The 16,560-nt window shown below is 37.4% G+C and overlaps 1 protein-coding gene across 1 annotated transcript in view; it reads left to right on the top strand.

Moving 5' to 3' along the window:
- Nucleotides 1-273: 273 nt before the first annotated feature.
- The window catches only part of si:dkey-92j12.5 (multiple PDZ domain protein), a 78,903-nt gene continuing 62,616 nt past the window's right edge, over nt 274-16,560 (top strand). The window contains exons 1-9 of the mRNA XM_066654271.1: nt 274-352; nt 1,218-1,390; nt 8,028-8,222; nt 8,343-8,476; nt 9,986-10,190; nt 11,767-11,889; nt 12,015-12,203; nt 14,094-14,190; nt 15,548-15,636. Of these exons, the coding sequence (XP_066510368.1) occupies nt 274-352; nt 1,218-1,390; nt 8,028-8,222; nt 8,343-8,476; nt 9,986-10,190; nt 11,767-11,889; nt 12,015-12,203; nt 14,094-14,190; nt 15,548-15,636 (1,284 nt within the window). The remainder of the gene's footprint in view (nt 353-1,217; nt 1,391-8,027; nt 8,223-8,342; nt 8,477-9,985; nt 10,191-11,766; nt 11,890-12,014; nt 12,204-14,093; nt 14,191-15,547; nt 15,637-16,560) is intronic.

Below are 16,560 nucleotides of genomic sequence, written 5' to 3'. Positions count from 1 at the left end.
AGATGGTAAGTTCTTCAAATGGCTTGACAAGTGTGAATGTTGTAACAAGCTTGACATTGTAACAAAAGAGTAACCATTTTTGGTGCCATATAGAATCCTTTTCTGAAAGGTGCTATATAGAACCTTCTGTAGCACATTCTCCATCAATCTGAAGGACCCCTCCATGATGCAAAGAGCCTGAGACTCGAATTGGACTTGTGATGAGAGACTTGAAACTTGACTTGGACAAGCAAAAAATGACTTTGGCCATGTTTGCCCTAAGCCCAATACAAAATGTGGCCAGAGGGTTATAAAGCCCTGGGCTATGGAAAAGTGGAAATTCATATGATAGAGATCCAAAAACATCTTTCAGGTGAGTTAAAGTGTCATATTTGATCCTAATTAAGTTGTCCAACATTGTGGGCCAGCTTCCTGAAACAAGCTGCTACTGTGGCAAACCACAGATTATTACTCTTTATTTCAGAGAAATGTTGGATAGGCATAAGCAATGAGAATTATTACACCATTACGCAGTGCTATGCTAGAGGCGGAGTTTGTTGAAACAAGGGTGGGGTAAAAGTAAGAACGGTGGTAGGGCATGTGTCCGGGTTAATTACCGTTGTTCATGGTTTAAGGCCATTTAAGGCTGGTAAGCCTCCCTGGCTAAAGCTCATTAAGCAGACTGGCGCAGCGCAAACAAAGCCTACTTCAGCCTTGCAAAGGATTAAATACACCAGCTCGAAGAATCACAGATCACTACAGAAATGAAGACCCATGCATTATGCAGTTATGTGGGGCATGTTGTTGATTAATCTGATGCCTCAATGGCAGAGACTGACAAAAACCTGGTCATGTGACTGATTCAGAGTAAGGCTTGGAAGGTAGGCCTTTATTCATTATTTTTCTGTTGTTTCGTAATGTCAATATTCTCTGTAATAATTCATTAATTAAACTTCAACACTAGGTAAACAACAATAAACACTTGTCAGATTGAATGCTCTTTAGGTTTTGGCTTCTAAGTTTGTATTTATATATGTATCTTTGTCTTGTAGAATTCAGTAGAAGGGCTATAGAAACCAGGCAGACCTGCTGCTAATGCTAGAAGGTCAAAATAATGGGTATGGTCATCTGTCTGCTTATTTCAAAATCTTTTAACATTACTACAATGCATCATAAAATTCCATATCCCCACCTACATGTGTATTATGTGTTGTTATGCCAATCATTTATGCATGCAGATACACAACGTGCTCTGTTGGCTGTGGAGCGCCTTCAGGAGAGGCTAAAGGGGAGAGGAGAACTGCGTACAGAGGAGAAACTGAGCCTTCTAAAAAGTGTTTTACAGAGCCCACTCTTCCATCAGATTCTCATCATGCAAGAGACTGGACAATATCATCAGCAACTGCATCAGGTACTCCAAGTCATGTCCCCTAATGGTGTATATACAAACCTTGTGGGGGGCATGCAAGCCCTATTTTGACCACCACCATCAGGTTAATTACTGTACTGTACTGTACAGATTAGTTGATGTGATTAGAACTAGTTCAGAACTAATCATGCTGTCCTTATTAATTAATATGTGGCTGTTAATCACAGCACCTCTTAATTTCAGAAGAAATACTCAATGAGCAAATGTCCACAAATGTATGGCCATAAAGTATACATGCTTAATAAGAGTTTTCAGTCATGTTAGTTAACATTACATTAAGGAGAACTGTTCTTGGGTGGACACTGCTGACATGTAGTTAACTATTTTTTAACTAGACAGTGTATTGTGCGTTGTGTAGTGAACAAATGTGGACTTACATACAGGCCCTTGGGGTTTAAGCGGTTAAAAAGAGACAGTGCCACTCAGTTTTTATGAACTGCCAACTGCCCAGGGAATAAAGGGATTTGTGTTAATACTCTTGGCAACCAGGTCTTAAGGGTAATGCCGGGGATAAATTAACAGCACAGAGACCATTATACCACTAATAACTGCTTTTACTTCCTTTGATATCAGGTCACCCAAAGTTTATTCTTAATAGCCAATGCCCCAGGGATTACTTCTGTGTCAGCTATTCCAGTAGTGCTGTTTTCATGATATTAAATTAAATAAGTGAGATCCTTCATAATTGATTAATAATTATTGTATATTATATGGACATCTTTGTTTATTTATTTTTATTAGTGTTTGATATCACAAGGCTTTGGACCTGCTATGCTGGTCTGTTATGTAATTTCTAAAGACTTCCTTGAAGAGATGACCACAGGACAATACTCCTTAGAGCTAAAAGCCTGAAAGTGACAGGTTTATGACAGAAATTCTGAACACAAATATATGCTAATGAAGTCTTGAAGAGTTACACTTAATGCTAGATATTTTTTCTACTTAGCAAATATATAAATTGCCCACAACAAAAGATTTATATATATCTTAAGCACAAGGAGTTAGAAAGCAATTAAACCCTAAAACCTATTACTTGGGATAAAACAGAGTGAAAAATTACCAGCAAATTACCAATGAATGCCTGTTTAAATCAAGCACTTACAAATTGTGACCATTAAGCCTTAAGCTTTGAGTGATTGTAAGGCAACCTCCATTTGAAGGTAGGGTCAAAAGGACAAATACTGCCAGTTGGTATTGATGAGCAGTGTGAGTGGTCATGGAAGCCAACCAAATGAGCATTAAAGGTAAAGTACAAACCTACAGCAGTCGAGAGTGCAGGCCTATTATTGGTAATGTTTCTGTGCAATATTTTATGCAGTCTCTTTGACTGTGGAATCCAGGAATTAAGGAGAATCCCAATTCTGAGGCTAAATTATATAATATGTCAGCATTTCATTCATATGTTCATCAGTTATGTTTTTTTATCGATGTTTCCCTGCTGTGGTAGCCTGGAAAATGGCTCTGAGGTCAAATAACATAGTACTGTGTAAAATTAGTGACCATTCAAAATAGCTTTTTCAAAAATGTGAGCATTCAAATCAAACAAAAAAGCTCCAACAACTAAACTAATAGCTTCCACAGTTTGTGGGATATTACTCTTAGTTTCTCAAAGAAATCTGTTGAGATATCTTGCCCTATCATGCAATGTTGCTAACCTAGGACAGTGGTTCAGCAGGTAGTGTCGCAGTCACACAGCTCCTGGAGTTTGTGGGTTTGAGTCCCACTCTGGGTGACTATCTGTGAGGAGTTTGGTGTGTTCTCCCTGTATCTGTGTGGGTTTCCTCTGGGTACTCTGGTTTCCTCCCACAATCTAAAAACTCATCTATTTTAAAGTTCTTTACACAGGTGTCCAGATGCACTCTTGTATAAACTTGATTGAAAAATATTGACAAATAGAATGGAAAGCTCTGAAACAGCTACACATGAGCCTATGGTCACTCGTGTTTTCATTTTAATCTGAGGTGTGTGGGACATGGATAAATCCTGGTCAATACATTTTTATTCAGTAAAACATTACTTGCGCCCGGTGATTCCGGGTAGGCTCCGGACACTGGATAAGCAGTTACAGACAATGAATGAATGAATAAATATTAAATTCCTTTTGTCATGAATATGTTTTGAGAAAGTTATTATTATGGCTAAAAGTGTCAAAAAAAATTTTTTTATATTAAACAGTGTATATTTGGGTGTAAATTTGTTGCAGATAATTTACCAAATGGCTACCCACACCAACAAGTGTCAGAAACCTGTCACTAATAACTAGGTTCGTTCTTTTAGTAGAACTCTCCCAATAAGTGCCATCTTGGGCTACTTTTTGTAAACACTGCAGTGAATATTATTGAAATTATTTTATAAATTAATTTATCTACTAGCTAATCTGAACAATCTAGTAATGACAAATGACAGGAAAGTACAACAGGCCAAGGACTAGTACACAGACTATTAAACAACGGCTAGACAGAGATTGGACACCAGGAACATGGACAAGGGTCAATACACAGTGAGCTATGCACAGAATAAGAAGAGATAAACGGCTCAGCTGCTCAGAGAGGGGAAAAGTCCTTGTACCTATGCTTGCATCATTGTTACTATGGGACACATTAAACTCCTAGCACAATGCTAACAGCTCAACCAAGCATAACCTTGTTCTAAAGGTGGTCCTTTATTCATATTTAAACTAAGTGTATGCCTGCAACTCGCTGGTGTATTCTCAGTGGGAGATATTCCTTTGAAAATAGTAGCAGGGACCAAACGGAGGCCGCGTGTAAGCTACTTACCTGAGCTGACTACTAAAGCTTTATTGAGTGAGGAGAAACCACACGCCCACCCTCACACACGGGTGCATATGCGCGCGCGCACACACACACACACACACTTTCTCTATGTGCCCACTTAAGCCATGCTTAGTGAATGAGAAAATGTCACAGGGGTCATACAACTCCCACTGTCTCCCTTTCACACACATCCCTACTGCCTAGAACTGTACGAATGTGTACTGTACTGCCACTGGGTGTGTTCAGTCAGCTTACAGTCACCTGTAAATGCGGTTCTGTGGACGCTCCCCTACGAACTCTGGTACCAAACAAGCGGATAGAGACCGCGTGAGCAAGTGGTTCACGGTCCGTTTCTAAACGAACTGGTATGGTTCATTACGAGTATGAATGCAACACGAACCAAGGGCATCGTAACGAACCAAACACAGGGCGCTAAGATGTCCCAAAGATGTAACAATAATAAGGCCACGATAAAAACAAACAATGCTCCAAAGTCAGACCTCCAAAAGCCTTCCCTCTGTTGCGGACCCTCTGATTCGGCCCAGCTGGCGACCCCGATGACTGGCTCGCAAAAATAAAAGTCATACGTACGTCACATGCCAGTTTTTACATACTTTGGCTGGGTACTAGTGATGGGAATTTCGGCTCTTTTTGGGGAGCCGGCTCTTTTGGCTCGGCTCTTCATAAAGAGCCGGCTCTTTCGGCTCCTAAATGGCTCTTTGTTTTACCACTTATTTCCACTGGTACAGAACAATATTACCTACATTTTACATGACTATATGGACAAAATATTATTGTTCAATATTAAAAATAATAAATAGTGTTGCAATGGCCGTTTGTTTTTATGGCTGTCTTGTAATAACTCACTGATTGCACTCACACATTCAATTGTATAAATAACTGGATTTTTATTTAAACACCTTAATAAATATCACTTGTAAATTCTGAAGTATAGCCAATGGAACCCAAAAGGTAGGTATTACAAAATAGCTTATTAAATCAAATAATCATCCATTTCTGGATAATAAAATAAACAAATACTCTGCAAAGTGCAAAACAGCAGCATTCAACGGTAGTGATTAAAACAACCACAACTGTCAACAAACATTTAACTGATTTAACATTTTCTTCAACTATTTTTTGAAAGGCAGATTGGCATTCAGGAAAACCAAGTGTCTCAGCTCGGAGGGGTTGATCCGGTTTCTTCTCTCTGTCCTTATCTGCCCAGTTTTTGAAAATACTGCTTCTTTTCCTTTCGGACATTTTTCTCCCTTCGGCTCTCCCTCTTCACTTTCCTCCTGTTTGCCCCCCACCTCTCCCCTCCCTGCTTGGTGGTATAACCCTTCGCTGATTGGTACCTTTGCTTGTTGTTCTCTGATTGGTTGAATGACTATGGAATCAGATTTGTGCCAGAAAAAATCTCACAAAAAAAAGTTAATCTCAAACGTAAAACTTATAATTTTCAAACAAAATATCCAGCTCTGACCTTTGTGCTCCATTGTTTTAGTGCGTGATCTCTGAGTTCTGCGCGTGCTCTCTGAGTTTTGTGCGCCAGCTGCACGAGTTTTGTGCGCGAGCTCTGAGTTTTGTGCGCGAGCTCTCTGAGTTTTGTGCGCATGCTCTGAGTTTTGTGCGCCTGATCCCCGAGTTTTGCGAGCAATTTTGGCACAAAGCTCTCGCGTGGGCGGGACTTCTTATTGGTGCCTTCCCATTGGCTAATGAGTTTTTGAGTGACAACTCAGTGCCCACGTCATTCGTTGCAGCTCAGCATCGGAGAGACAGGAAAGATTTCAACATTAAAGAGTTAGTAATTTTACACAGACACGAATTCTCTTTTTACTTTACTGTTTAAAAACTATGAAATATCTGCAAACTCCGACAATAAATGTAGATATTGAGGTAATGTTCTGTCTAAATCAAAACATTAAATATTTTACTGTGAAAACAAACCTGTTTGTCTCTCGTTACCAGATACTGATCTGAGGTGAATGCACACTGATGTCTGTTTACTCCGCGTGAAACAGAATAAATGAGCGTTTATTTGTAAAATATTATTTATGAGTGCTTGGTTTTCTGTTCAAAAACCTATCGTGTACTAACATAGAGGGTCTTCACTTTCCCGTAATCACTGTTAGACGGTTTAAATGCTCAAATTTTATTTTGAAGATCACAGTTAATCTGTTTTTAACAAATGCCTTATGTGCATTTTGTTACAGGAGGTCTCAGAGAAAAGAGAGACATCACAGACAAGAGTGTGTGTGTAATGCGTTATATTCTGCAAAAGCGGAATCCCAAGCCGAATACACACGCTTCCCGCACTCAGAGTCGTGAACAACGTTCAGGGCACTAAGTTGTCACTCAAAAACTCATTAGCCAATGGGAAGGCACCAATGAGAAGTCCCGCCCGCGCGAGAGCTTTGTGCCAAAACTGCTCGCAAAACTCAGGGATCTGGCGCACAAAACTCAGAGCATGCGCACAAAACTCGTGCAGCTGGCGCACAAAACTCAGAGAGCACGCGCAGAACTCAGAGCTCACGCACTAAAACCATGGAGCACAAAGGTCAGAGCTGGATATTTTGTTTGAAAATTACAAGTTTTACGTTTGAGATGATTTTTTTTGTGCGATTCTTTTTGGCACAAATCTGATTCCATAATATGACAAGCCTTAGAAAAAATGGCTCGGTCTTAGACGGGAACCGGCTCTCATCGTTCACTTACAAGAGCCGGCTCTTTGAACCGGTTCGTTCGCGACCGACACATCACTACTGGGTACGTTGGAGAGATGTCAGAAACTGGGAAATACCATTTTCCGACTTGTAACCTGGACACGAACAGCGGACAAAGTCGTATTTACCGCTGGTGAACTCGGGATTCTAGAAGATACACCAGTTTACGAGATGTGACGTATATCGCGACCTTTTACCTCTTTCACAGGAGAAAATGGCAAATATGCATTTGAATAGTTTTTATGCATTTTTTCTGTAAATAAAAGCCAAATATGATCAATATTGTTATTACTCAAAAACCGTTTAGCTGTTATTTAATGACAAATCAATTAATGGGGACATATTGTGTACAGTGGGTGGATCTTTAGCCAAGTTCCCGAACGCAGTGAAGTTTACCCGGTTTATACAACCTTCTGATGAGCACCCGAACACAGCACTAAGTATCAGTGTAAACTCGAACCAGACCTAAAATGTAACAATGTATATTTGTTGTCTTTAGTCTTGACCACGGGAACTGGAATACACTGAACACTTAAGTCTGAACGTCAATGTCATTTAATATAAATTTGAATAACATAAATAAATTTAAAAATGAATACACTCTACAGTACTATATTATATATATATATATATATATATATATATATATATATATATATATATATATATATATATATATATATACGGTCTTGTGCAAAAAGAGATATTTTGTCCTTTTCATTTAAGACAATTAGACAAAAAAAAAAAGGTTGAAACAGGACATTACAAAACTAATGATTGTTAAACAGAAGAAATATAGACCTGCCAGGCCAATAAAAGTTTAAGTAAATAAAATACACATGTATGAGATGATTGTTTAACTTTTTTGGAGTGTACCAGAAATCTGACTAAAGGCATATTTGGTTTTTATGCCCCCCCACCACACCCCCAAAACAATGAACCCACAAACTAAACAAAAAAAATTGTACACTTAAAATAACTGAATATGACCGTATTTAAGTTTAAATGAGTTTCGATTGGGGAAAGAAATAGAAAAAAAAACATTTAACCTGCATCCAAACTTTTGCAAATGGCTTCCTCTGTCCCAGAATGTCTGTCCTTTTTTGTGTTTCTGTGCAGGGTTCCAGTAATTTGCCCCGATCCCAGTCCCTCAGAGATGAAATTGGCCGTATTGGGGCATCGTGTAATCTCAGACACAGTGAATCCTATCTGTCAGCTCAACGGCGAAATGATCGATATGGCTCTGCTAACCATATACCAACAACTTCCATCATAACAGAGGACATTCAATCAACTATACAGTCCATGGCAATGGTATGGTGTATTATCATTTTTCTGAATAGTTCAAACATATTCATATCAATTTCCCAGTTCTGACTCCAGCCATAGCCCAAACGTTTGCCTATGTTTTGTCTGGTTGTGTTCCTGTCCTAGGGTCGCCGTGTGTTGAGTGTGGATTTTCAAAAGGGGGAAGGAGGTTTGGGCTTCGATGTTGTAGACAAGCAGAGTGACTACAAAGGATCTGGAATTTTCATTCAGGGAATAAAAGCTGGCTCTATTGCACACAGGTATACAGGCAAAAATACTAAAATTGGTTCTTATCCTACAGCTAACCCTGTAGTAATCTACATCCTAATTTGACCAAAACACACATAGAGGCATATTTGGAAACTTTGAACTACTGTTGTTACTACACGTAGGAACTATGCCCCATTTAATAGTACCTTTATGTATATTCAGTTCAGGGAAGGATTACTGACAGAGCTTTGGAATCAGGGAGAAGGGACCTTGAGATTGCTCAGTTTCTTAGGACAATCCACTTCAGATATAAATATGCAATGAACAAACAAGCTTTAAGAAATTAAGAATCTATTTTCGTTGTTATTGAGTCAAACGCTTTTGCCATTTAGTTGGGATCTTTGCATTTTGTATTTGTGTAGGACTACTTATGTTGATGGATTATGACTCAGTTTGGCTCAATACGAGAAGAGAAGAAACCTTGATTTATATCTTACACAAGTCTTTTTTCAATGTAGGCACAATAGGAATGCTTAAGGATTGTCAGTGTGGAGTGTTTAATAATTAGTTGTATTTAATATATGTATTTCTGTTGCTGTTTTCAACTTAACAGGTTTATTTTTATTTTCTTTGTATTTTGTTGGTTTAAACAGCCCTTAATCTAGATTTGTGGCATAAATGTGTGTGTGTGTGTAACCTCACTAATAATTTAGCAATAATTTAGTTACGTTCCTGTCTAAGGGCTAAAAAAATTTGGATAGTACAGGGAGTGTACAAGAAAACCACACAATGTTTTGCTCAGTTTAAAGTGTATTTAAAATTGTTTACAAGTATTTATATGCAGCAAACAATCTCTCTCCAGGGGTAAACTAGGCTAAAATAACAAACCAAAGCTATTCTAACTCCACCAAAAAAACTAGCTAACCTAAATAAACCAAAAATCAAACAAAGGACAGGCAACTAACCTAAATCCCTAACTTAAACAAAACAGGAAGAAAACATGTACCCCAAAGAAAATGGCACTTAACCCCTTCCGGCACAGACACAAGAAACCAAGGCACTATTCTCTCTCTCTCAGGAAACACACACATGGGCACAGTTGTAACAAAAGTAAAAAGTGAACAATTTGTAAACATGTTTTTCAATACTTTAACATGTGAAGTAATTTAGCATTTTTAAAACAGATTTTTTTACTGTTTTAATCTTGAATGCATGTGCAGCTGCACAGAGAAAAACAATAGAATTTATAATCACCATTTTCCCTACCAAAATAAAGCCACCATAAATCCACCAGTATTGAACAGGCCTTTACAGTGTTCATCTGCAATTGCTTACAGAATTAAATTAAGTCATTCATTCATCTTCTGGAACCACTTCGTCCTGATCTGTGGCATGTTGGGTCTAAGGAAGGAACACATTCTGGACTGGGTGGCAGTCCATTAAAGAAATTTAAGTTTGTAGAATTAATTAAGACCCAAATTAACAACGTTTAGTTTACTTACTATGTTTGCTTTTTTCTCCTCTCAATTTTCTATATTCTATTGCTCTCTCACTTTCAGTGATGGACTCCGTGAATCAGATCAGATCCTGGCAGTGAATGGGGAGGTTTTTGATTCCACCATAACCCAACAGCACGCCTTCAGAGTGTTACAGAATGCCGCCTCCATGACGATGTTGACTGTAGCCAGAGGACCAGTCAGTGATCTTTCTCCACCACGCATGAGCCGTGCCGTCTCTCTGCCCAGCGTCAGTGGTCCTTTCACTGTAAGATTGTTAAAACACTCACTGCATGACCGTTTTTATTGGCTGAATGATATTGCCTTATATGTGACTTAGAGAATAGTTTCCAGCATAAAACAAAAATAAAAAAAATACATCAAAAGTACTTTGTAGTATATTTAACTATTCAATTGTATTCCATCTTTTCTCATAGTAACATTTAGAATTAATATTAAAGAAATTAAATATGTTTTTATACAGTTTCTAGTAAAGTATAATTTTAAATCAAAATATAAACATTCACCCCCTCTTTTGTTAATTTATGGTAATAATTGTGTAGTATTAAAAAAAAAAAACCTTAATCTAAAACAAAACTCACATACAATGTTATACCCAAATATATGTGATGAATACATTTTTCTCATTTGCTGTCAGGACTGAGGGAGACAGACACAAACGCTATAACACAGCACTTTATTTAGAACACAGATAATGAACTGAGACACTTAACAGAGATACTTTAACAGAGATCCTGAGACAAAGAGAGAGAGAACTAGATATACGGAGACCTAGACTGAGAGACAGATACATAACAGACAGCCTGGGATACTTACATAGAGAGACCTAGGACTGACAATGGAGGACAAAGGAACTAACATACTAAGAAGAGACACTAATGGACTAGAGAGAGAGAGAGAGAAACACTAACAGACCAAAGAGAGAGGGAAATATTAACAGATTAGAGAGAGAGATACTAATATCTTTAATACTTATATTAACAGATACTAGTAGACTAGAGATGAGAGAATACAGCCACACCAAACTAAGACACAAAGCACAAGAAGTAGAATAATAAGAAGAAACAGACAGACCCAACAAACACACAAATGTCAACCAAAGAAACTATGACACAAAGGAACTGAAATACACACTACTAACAAGGAACACCTGGGACAGATAACGAGGGGGCAGGGTCACAAAGGAGACAGGAACAAAACAAAATGTGCTTCTAAGTACATGACAACAAAGGAAACAATGAGACACAGACAGAGCAGGAACACAGTAGACAGGGCATTTGCCATGTTCAAATGACTTAATTCTAATGACTTTATTCATTGAATAAAATGACAATGTCATTTTAATACTATGCCACTGTTACCATAAAATGACAAAAGATAAAAAATATTTGAATTACAATTATATGTTACACAAATAAATGCTTTTAAACATATTTGTACTCCTAGCATAATGAATGGGAATGTTCTGAAAGAACAAAAAATCTGAATGTTACAACATGCAAGACCGTGTTTTTGGTTCATCACATAAATATTTAAATTTGGGATTTAAATTAATGCCTCCTCTCTTAACCCACTTTTCCAAATATAGTCACTGATACCATTCATTGTTGTTCATGTTGCCACAAACCAGAATGGTTAGAAATCAGAACTCTCCACCAAGAACCACTTAGGAGCCTTTAATTGTAAGGGTGTAATGCTATTAATGTAATCTTATTAGCAGTTACAGTGTCTGATGTGGTAATAACATCTAAGAAACTGTGGTTGCAGTAAATGGCCTATCAGAGGCAAGCACATTAAGATTTATTTATTTATTTATTTTGTAGCCAAGAAACGTCCAGCTAATTGAACTGGAGCATGATGGCTCTGGGCTGGGATTCGGTATTGTGGCAGGGAAGAGCAAAGGCACAATGGTCAAAACCATTAAACCTCAGGGAGCAGCTGGAAAGGTAATGATCAACATATGCTCGTTCATCACACATTAATTCTAAAAAGCACTAGCATTTACCCACACACCATAACATACAGGGCTCTGAAAAAGACATGCCTTCATGATCCTTTTGGCTGTGTGCAGGATGGGCGTTTGCGGACTGGTGATTTGCTCCTCAGGATTGGTGATGTGGATGTGTCCAATATGGGCACTGAGGAAGTAGCACAAGAGCTCCGCCTTTCTGGCTCCAAAGTGAGGCTCCTCATCGCCAGGGAAACTACAGACAATGATCTCATGCACCCTGTTACCCAGCAACAGGAAACACAAGGACAGGTGCAGTAGTGTTACTGTTTCCCTGACTTCCCCTGTGTGTGTGTGTTTATAGCAGAGAGAAAGAAATAGAGAGAGAGGGAGGGGGGATACAAAGGCTTATATAGACTCATAAATATATCATACAAATCATATGCAATAATTGAATTATTTCCTTTCTTAGTACACAATATGTCCAAAAGGCACACACATTAAGTATATTTTAAGTACATTTTTTACACATTACAGTACATTTTGTTAAGTACATTTGTCTACTTTATGATACCATTAGTGAACCTAGGCATGTGATTATCTCTCTCTATCTATCTATCTATCTATCTATCTATCTATATATATATATATATATATATATATATATATATATATATATATATATATATGTTAAGTAATATCAAGTATTAAATGAAATAGAATGCTTTGGAGCAGCTGCACATGAGCCTGAGGGTACAATACCCTTGAACATGGACGATAATGTTGCAGACTTCAGTTCTAATAGAGAGATGGAGCTCTACACAGTTTCCCTTGTTCGAGATTAAAAACTAATTCTCCAACATCAGTTACTGACCTCTCTATTGCTCTTCTGGCTTAATGCCATGACATTACAGAAAAGCTTCAACATTGAGTATGAAGTAGCTGTGTCAGTCGATTAAAAAAATGAATTGCATTTATCGCAATAACATTCTGTGAATAATCATGATTAATCAAAGTGTATGCTGTTATTTGCTTGATTTTTTGGAAGGGAGATAAAATAAAAAAAATGTGTAGAGTGGTATGCATGACAATCTGGTCTGAGGAAAACATCTTTTTATTTCATTTTAATTAAAAATCTTAACTTGGTGAGGAGGTGGCACGGTGGTGCAGCAGGTAGTGTCGCAGTCATACAGTTCCAGGGATCTGGGGTTGTGGGTTCAATTCCCATTCTGTGTGGCTGTATTTGAGGAGTTTGGTATGTTCTCCGCCAAAATTGGTAAAAGTATTAATTTGTGTTAAAGAAAAACATATAACGTGTTAAAGTTCCCATAGATAAATTTTTGATTTATAGCAATTCATAGATTTCTTATGATTGGAACTCATAATGGAAAAATAATGAAGTTATCAATCCTGTTGGCAGCTGTTGGCTTTTCTTTGGCAAATAAAAGGCGAAGCATTCAACTCCACAAACACAGTCCCCATGGACAAAGATGGTGGTAGAATACTTCTTTAAGGTTTTTTAGCTAGTGGGCCATATAAACTTTTCAAAGCAAACCACATCATAAGGAAAGAGGAGCACATTGAGATTCTGGAGAAAAATCTCAGGCAGTCTGCAGTAGAACTTGGCATAGGGCAGCATTGGGCCTTCCAACAAGAGAACGATCTGAAATATACAGCCAAAATTGTCAAGTAATATTAACAGAAAACAGTTTAAACATTTTGTAGTGTTTCATCCAGAGTCCAGACATTGAAAATCTGTGGAGAGAACTAAACACCAGAGTGATGGCAAGGAAGCTTGCCAACTTCCTTATTTTAAGTTCTAGCACAATGTCTTACAATCAGCTTTCAAAAGTTAATTTGACACAGGTATGATTGGGCCTAAGAAGAAATTATAATTAAATGTTTGGTTCATATTATCTTGATTTTCAGAAAGAATTTACGCATATGATCCTGCCAAGACTCACAAGCGTACATTCAGACATTTCAGTTCATTTGATTTCCACTAGACACTTAATTGTTTTTTTTATATCAGTTTTGGACAATATTTAATAAATGTAGCTATGTATTCCAGCATACATATCACCATCATCACTTGCAGGTGTCAGACAATATGTGTCCAATAAATATTTTTGTTATTTTCTGGTTATTTTTGTTATCACACAAATTTTACATAAATGTACTGTTCTTTCTTTAACTTTGCAGAGTGGTGAGGGGGATAAAGAGTTCATAGTCAGAATAACAAAGAATAAAATTGGCTTGGGAATCACCATCACCAGGTCTATGGAGCCCTTGAAAGCAGGTAAAACTTTAAACTCAGTTGTCTTTATATTTATTATTATTATTATTATTATTATTATTATTATTATTTGTTGTTGTTATATAATATTGAATTTTCTGAATCCAAAGACACTTACAATCAATACACAATTCAAAGAACACCAGAAGACAAATAAAGTTCAATACCACAAGCGTCTCATTAATAAATCCAAGTTACTTGGATTTAAGCTGGACTGTATGGAAGTTATGTATTGAGTAAATTGATCGTAAAAAAGACTGAAGCCATAATCTTAGGGCAAGATTGTGAAGGAATACTGTGTCCATGCTAGCTGCTAACACATTCTGTGGGCTCACAAAACATTTATTGCCTGTCTCTGCTTCCACTTCTCTTAACCTGAGGCCAATAATGAAACTGAGGCTGGAGATGTGGGCATGTTCACTGTGCTCCTCTCAACCAATAAAATATGGAGAAGAGAGGCAGTTTAATTGGTCAAAATCCATAATCTGTTTAAACTGGCAGAGGCTCCCAACCCGTTCTGCCTCAGTGTGCTTTGTCTTGAGCACCTAAATCTGAAAATATACAGCAAATATTTAGGTTTAATGAAATAACTTGAGTGAACATTTTAATACATTTACATCAGCCTAAACATGTAAGGTCTAAAATTTTCCACTTTCGATTTATGTTAATGTAGATAACAAGAAGGTATAAACCATGCGACTAAACTGTCTAAACTATCTTTCTTTTAAACTGCATTACTTTTAAAGGTATTCTAAAAAAATGGCTTATGTTTTCTAACTGTGTATACACATGTTGTTGTCTGTAAAACCAGACATAGAAACCAATTTGTACATGAAGATGGGTGCTTCTGCCATCTATAGCTAAGCTGTGTGCATTTTCAGAGATAACAGTATGTTACAAAGTGTCCAAAACCTATAAGCCAAGATGCTGGACATAAGAACTGGATAGTTATTTTATAAGACAATGAAACCATGCAGTTTGTATCATGCCTAGTAATAAGGATTTCATTACTTTTTAGCTACGTTGTTCTCATAGCTCCAGTGCAAAACTAAAGAAGAAAACTTTTCTTAACAATTCTTTACTGATCCACTACATGTAAGTTGTAAAATTAGATTTTTGCTAAACTGTTTATTGAAGGTAAGGGAAAAAATAAAACCCTTTCCCTGTATGAGTGGACATAATATCTTTGCTGTCTTCTGCATTCAAAGCATTCAAATATTTACTGTGCATATTACTTTTGTTTCTCACCTCAAATGAATTCAGCAGGAAGTCAAGAGTATACACATATTTAGAAGTATTCTCCAGGGCATATTGTTTGTCTGTCTGACTCTTGCTTCTGTGCTGCTGCTTGTGTTGCTAGGCTTCAGTGGCATTGTAGTGAAGGGGGTTGTCAAGGGCAGTGCAGTGGATCAGGACGGACAAGTGCATATTGGAGATCACATTATTGCGGTGAGGAATGCAGAGAGGTTTGGTGTGTGTGTGTTTGTGCATGGTAAAATAATACTTGTATGATAGTGTCTAAGACCTTTTATAATATTATATAAATCCATGATATATCTCCCAGCCCATTTCAGGTTAAATGTCAGCATTTTACAGAGATATATTTTGATTAATAAGTACCTCTCAAGCTAGATTCTTCATTCATACAAAAATACAGTTGCCAGCGAGTTTACGCTTCAGAGCTGCACCAAAAGGCCATCATATCTTGATCATATATATGATTGGACATTTACATTTTTTGTTACAAATGAAAAGAAAAACCATAATTTTGGTACACCAATTTTTTTTATTGTGGGTTTCCTGCAACCAACTCAAAGTTATATAAACAGGTCATGTGGCCTCTTAACTTTCTGTTACCAATGTCTTCATTTAAAACGCTCATTTAACAGCACTCACTGGATTGACCAAGACAATATATTGGAAAAGTCCAAAAGCTCAGTGCAGAACTGAGAAAGAGAATCACAATCTCACCAGGGGATAAGAGGCAGCCCTGCAAGAAAGACGCACAAACAAGACGCAAAAACAATTTCAAGCTGGCCTGAAGTTTGTGTTTGATCACATGGAAAAGGAAAAAGTCTTGTGGAGGAACATTTTATGGTCAGACAGTTGTTTTGTCCCAATAACCAAAAGGTATGTATGTTTTGGACGAGAAAATGGGAGACTTGAAACCTCCAGCATACTGTGAAGCATATTGTGGTAGCCTCATGTTCTGGAGCTCTTTCACTGCCAGTGGAGCAGGGTATTGCGCAAAGTGGATGGATTAATGAGGCAGAAATATCATCTCAGAATCTTTCAGAATAACATAATACAATTAAGTAGACGGCTGATTCTTGAACACAGTGTGGTGTTCCAACAGGACAATGGCTAAATCAG

Source organism: Hoplias malabaricus, chromosome 2 (genome assembly GCF_029633855.1).
Source record: "Hoplias malabaricus isolate fHopMal1 chromosome 2, fHopMal1.hap1, whole genome shotgun sequence".
NCBI classification, from domain to species: domain Eukaryota; kingdom Metazoa; phylum Chordata; class Actinopteri; order Characiformes; family Erythrinidae; genus Hoplias; species Hoplias malabaricus.
The sequence above is the reverse complement of the archived record's forward strand: the minus strand, read 5'-3'. Positions and strand labels throughout refer to the sequence as shown.